General features: G+C 41.8%; 1 protein-coding gene across 1 annotated transcript; it reads left to right on the plus strand.

Annotated features, from left to right (window-relative positions):
* The first annotated feature begins 3198 nt into the window (after positions 1-3198).
* LOC125121373 (olfactory receptor 1J4) lies at positions 3199-4140 on the plus strand. The gene has a single exon (XM_047769603.1). The coding sequence runs from the start codon at positions 3199-3201 to the stop codon at positions 4138-4140; it is 942 nt and encodes a 313-aa protein (XP_047625559.1).
* The last annotated feature ends 806 nt before the right edge of the window (positions 4141-4946 follow it).

Consider the following 4946-nt stretch of genomic DNA (forward strand, 5'->3'; position numbering starts at 1 on the left):
CTGGACCATAGTGTAGTATTGGCAGCATCAGTGTTGGAAGATGACTAAGGTATTCCTACTTCCCAGCTGGTACTATAAGCAGATAGAGAGGATCTCAGGGTGTCCCTGAGATCTGGGACATCCACTGAGGTAGCTCTAGCAGCTCAGTCTCTCCAGCCCTTGCACAGGCTCCTCAACAAGTTCCAAAAGGATTTGGAGGCACTTCATCTACAGTGATTCATTCCTTAACAGGGAATTTAGGGACATTTTATGAATCCTCTCTAAGGCTTGTAAAATGGTGTCCTCCTGCCTGCTGCTCTGGAGATCAAGAACAGGCACAGAACCTCAGGAGGTCATGATATTGGAATATGAAAGCCAAGGCATTTAACCTTTTTCTTCATGTTGTTTAAAAGAGCCCCTTTGTGGCACTCCAGTATTTGAAATCCCCAGGAATTATTAGGTTCCCAATGGGGATTTTCTTCTTTTCTTGGGGAGCTATGTCTGGGCAGAAGCCTGCACATTTACTGTCCCCATTGGCCTGACTTTTTGGTTTCTTTCTCACTGGTGTGTATGGGGTTAACACTGGAGGCTCCACAGAGGCAGCTACTGGTGATGTCATGAGTGAGTCAAGGGAGGCGCTCCTGGGGATGAGCCAGTCTAGGGAGACAGCCTCTACTGGCACAGCCTGGCTGTTGGGAGCACCCGGAGTCAGTAGAGGGTACAAAGGTGCATAAGGTGGGAGGATTTCCTCTGGTTCTCCAGATAAAACAGACTTTTTGAATTCCTTTGGGCACTTTGAAGAATCTGTTATTTGGGCTAACATGACTTTGCAATTCTCTTCCAGGCAGTCTCTCAGCGAAGGGGGCTGGGAAAGGAATGTGTCTTGCCAGGAGTCAATATAAGGGAGTTGGTCCAGGTGCCCTGGGTCACCTGCAACCATCCTAAACACCCTACTAATGAGTTCTATATCTAGAGACCCACCCCCAAAAGCAGGCCAATCTATTTCACAGAACATCCAGTGTTTTAGGGGAAATAGCTTTTTATCATAATTTCCTGAATGTCCCTTCATAAAATTCTTTACCATGAACCCCAAGGGGGTTTGTTTACTCTGGTTTCCACCCATTTCCTCCCCTTAAAGAGGAGGACCAGATGACAAAAGGCAGGGGGAGGGAGGAGAAAAGGGAAGTAGTTAACAGTCCCTTCCTCTGTCTCCCCTGCTGTCCTTATGGAGATATTTCAGGCTCTTCTTAGCATTGGTGAGACTTTATAAACTCTGCATCAGGACGTCTGAAGAGAGTCACCGTAAGCCATGTGAGTTTGCCACAGACCCATGTATGGGGACTCAACACGTGCTTCAGCCTGTCCAGTAGAGTTGGAGCTCTCCCAACATTTTTCTCTCACATTACTCATATTCACAGGACATCTCCAACCTGCCAACCAGCAACTTAGAGTTGCAGATTACTGTTTGTCTTTTATACGAGAACTGAGAGACTACTAGGGTGACTCTGGGAGGTGATCAGGCTCCACTTCTGCCTCTTAGGGTCAGGCCTCCAAATTGAACCCAGGGTCTTAACTGTCTGATGGGTGGGCACTCCCTGGGAAGGTTCCAGGGCCTCCCCAGTTTCTGTTGTTCTCCTGAGGTTCTCACCCTGATATGCCCAGAGTGCTAGTCCCACATGGATCAGTCAGTCTGCTGGCTCCAGGGAAATAACCTCTCCAGGCATCACAGGGTTTGTACCCCTGGGACAAGGGAGTTGAAATCTGTCTCCAAATCCTCAATGAGCTCCCAGAATATGTTATTGGGGCTTATGTACAGAGAAATTAGACACAAAGACTTTTTTTTTTTTTTTGAACTGAGAAGCAGTGAAGCAATGTTTATTCATTCCAGCACTGGCTAAGAGGATTAGTATTCAGAGGCTAAGCACCAAAAGACTTATATACTCTGCTTGTTTTCCTGCTACATCTAAGTTTCTTTGTACCCCTTATCAAGTATACTATAAATTGTGGGCAGACAACTATAGATGCACATGCACTCATGGAAATAGTTTGTGGTGCATTACTACAGAACTATGCATGTGTGCATAGATGTTGGAGGTGCTGCACCTACCACACTTTTCCTTTGAAATAGGAGGGCTTGACCCCCTCCCACTATACATTAACTTGGAATCAACCAGCAGAAAACCAAGTCACTATAGGTAAGTAATTTATTTCTTAGTTATACTTTCCACATTTATTAAATGAAGACATAAGATTTGCCTTGTGTACCAAGCAGTCCCAAAATATGATTATTTTTTGAGTGGTTAAAGCATGTGAAAATCCTTTGTATGATATATAAATAGGAGACAATTTTTTCTTAATGGGAGTTAGGAACATTTTGGAGAAAAAGAGCTGACATATAAGAGCTTCTCTGGACATTTTAACTTCTGAGGGTATAATTTCCTTCCTGAGTGGTTAAGAGGATCAATCTTGGTCAGACAGACCTGTGCTGTGATTCCACCTGATGCACATAATTTTGTCTATATTCACACATTTAAATAATGTATGCTTTTGTTTTCTTGTGGTTAAAATGTGTGTAAGAATGTTTATTAGAGCTACTGGGAACATTTAATTTGAAAGTGTGTATAAAACACTTGGAACAGAGCCTGGAACTATTGACATTGGATGGAAGCCTGTATTGGACAGTTTTGATAATAGGGGTTTTAAGTGACTCAAAAGAGATAAGATGCAGCAAACTATACTGAAAACACATGACATAGCTTTAGTAAATCTCTTCAAAAATAAGAAGTTTCATGTTCATTTTAAGAGGAAATGAATGATTGTTACTCTTCCCTGGTGTCTTTTTCACATTTTCATCTAAGAAATTACAGAGGTTTGAACCTGGATTGATGTAAAGATATAAATTTGAACACAGAGATTTTTCAGTTATTGTCAACTCCTATGTACTTAATATGGGACAAAGCTGTTGTTCAGTAATATGTTATTTAATAAAAAAAAATATCCACTGCTTTCATAGGGAAAATATTAGGTTAATGAGAGGGTTTGATATATTACTGAAGACAGAATTGTCAAGACTGATACATTCACCACCAATTAAGAGAAAGAAAGGGAGATGTAGCCAAAATTAAGACATTTCATAGAACAAAGGATATGACTCTAATATTGTGGCATGTTCACTGACATTTTCCACTTTTGTCAATTCCCAGCTGAGGCAAGAAGAGCATGAGGAGGATGAACCAGAGCAGTTTTTCTGAGTTCCTATTTCTGGGGCTCCCTATATGGCCAAAGCAGCAGGGTGTGTTCTTTGCCCTGTTCCTGGGCATGTACCTGACCACAGTGCTGGGGAACCTGCTCATCATCCTGCTCATCAGGCTGGACAGTCACCTCCACACCCCCATGTACTTCTTCCTCAGCCACTTGGCCCTCACAGATGTCTCCTTTTCATCTGTCACTGTCCCAAAAATGCTGATGGACATGCACACTGAGTATAAATCAATCGGCTATTCGGGGTGTATAGCACAGATGTACTTTTTCATATTTTTTACTGATCTAGAAAATTTCCTTCTTACCTCAATGGCATATGATCGGTATGTGGCCATCTGCCATCCTCTCCATTACACCACCATCATGAGAGAAGGACTGTGTACCTTACTCATCACTGTATCTTGGATTCTGTCCTGTGCTAATGCTCTTGGTCACACCCTCCTCCTGGCCCAGCTGTCCTTTTGTGATGACAATACCATTGATCACTTCTTCTGTGACCTTAGTGCCCTGCTCAAACTCTCCTGCTCAGACACCTCCCTCAATGAGATGGTCATTTTCACAGTAGGACTAGCAGTCATCATCCTCCCACTAATATGCATCTTGGTCTCTTATGGCCACATTGGGGCCACCATCCTCAAGGTACCATCCACCAAGGGCATCTGCAAAGCCTTGTCCACATGTGGCTCCCACCTCTCTGTGGTTTCTCTCTATTATGGAACAATTATTGGGTTGTATTTTGTCCCCTCATCCAGCACCTCCAGTGACAAGGACATAATTGCCTCTCTTATGTACACAGTGGTCACCCCATTGCTGAACCCCTTCATTTACAGCCTAAGAAACAGGGACATGAAGGGGGCCCTGAAGAAACTCTTCCACAAGGCAGCAGTCTTGTCTCAATGATGTTTGCTCATCTTTATAACAGATATAGGTAGTCACATTACCCCATATCCTGCATGTCATATCTTGATCCCAGCCTGGAATGAATACTCAGTAAATATTTGGTATCTTGAATTGTAACTTATTACAGTTATTCTTTCTTTTCCTAAAAACACTTTAGTATAAATTTTGAATTCTGAGTTGACCTTATTGATTACAGGTCTTGTCTACAACATTGAGAAATTACATACCTGGGTGTACTTATGTCTCTCTTCTTATATCACAGGAATGTATTAGTTGTTGTAAAACATCTTCATTGAGGTAAAATTGCTCTATAAATGTAGTATGCCTTTAATATGTTCAGGTTAGTATTTTGATATGTATACATTGTTAAATAACCTCCATAACCAAATGAATTAATATATTCTTCATCTCCACTTAGTTATCATTTTAATTTATTTGTGTGTGTGTGTGTGAGAAAATTTAAGACCCACTGTACTATTGGATTAAATATAAAGTGTACAATACAGTCTGGTTCACTATAGTCATTCTGCTGTACATTATACCTCAGAAGAACTCTTTGGAACATTGTCCATTATGCTGGTGAAATAAGTCAAACTCAAAATAAGAAAATTACTCCATGATCTCATTTCATGTGGAAACTGCAATAACCAATTCATAGAGCAGAAGATAGGATAGTGGTTGCTAGGGGTTGGGAGGAGTAAATGTGTGTCCCTATGGATGTGTGGAAACTCCAGGCTGACCAGGCTCTGGTGCTATAGAAAAGTGGCAGTGCTTGGACTTGGCAAATCATGTATTTTCCTCTCCTT

The sequence above is a fragment of the Phacochoerus africanus genome, chromosome 2, assembly GCF_016906955.1.
Source record: "Phacochoerus africanus isolate WHEZ1 chromosome 2, ROS_Pafr_v1, whole genome shotgun sequence".
Lineage (NCBI taxonomy): Eukaryota > Metazoa > Chordata > Mammalia > Artiodactyla > Suidae > Phacochoerus > Phacochoerus africanus.

Bases quoted from the DNA above. Each gene is read 5' to 3' on its own strand.
- LOC125121373 (XM_047769603.1), top strand. From the start codon at position 3,199: ATGAGGAGGATGAACCAGAGCAGTTTTTCTGAGTTCCTATTTCTGGGG.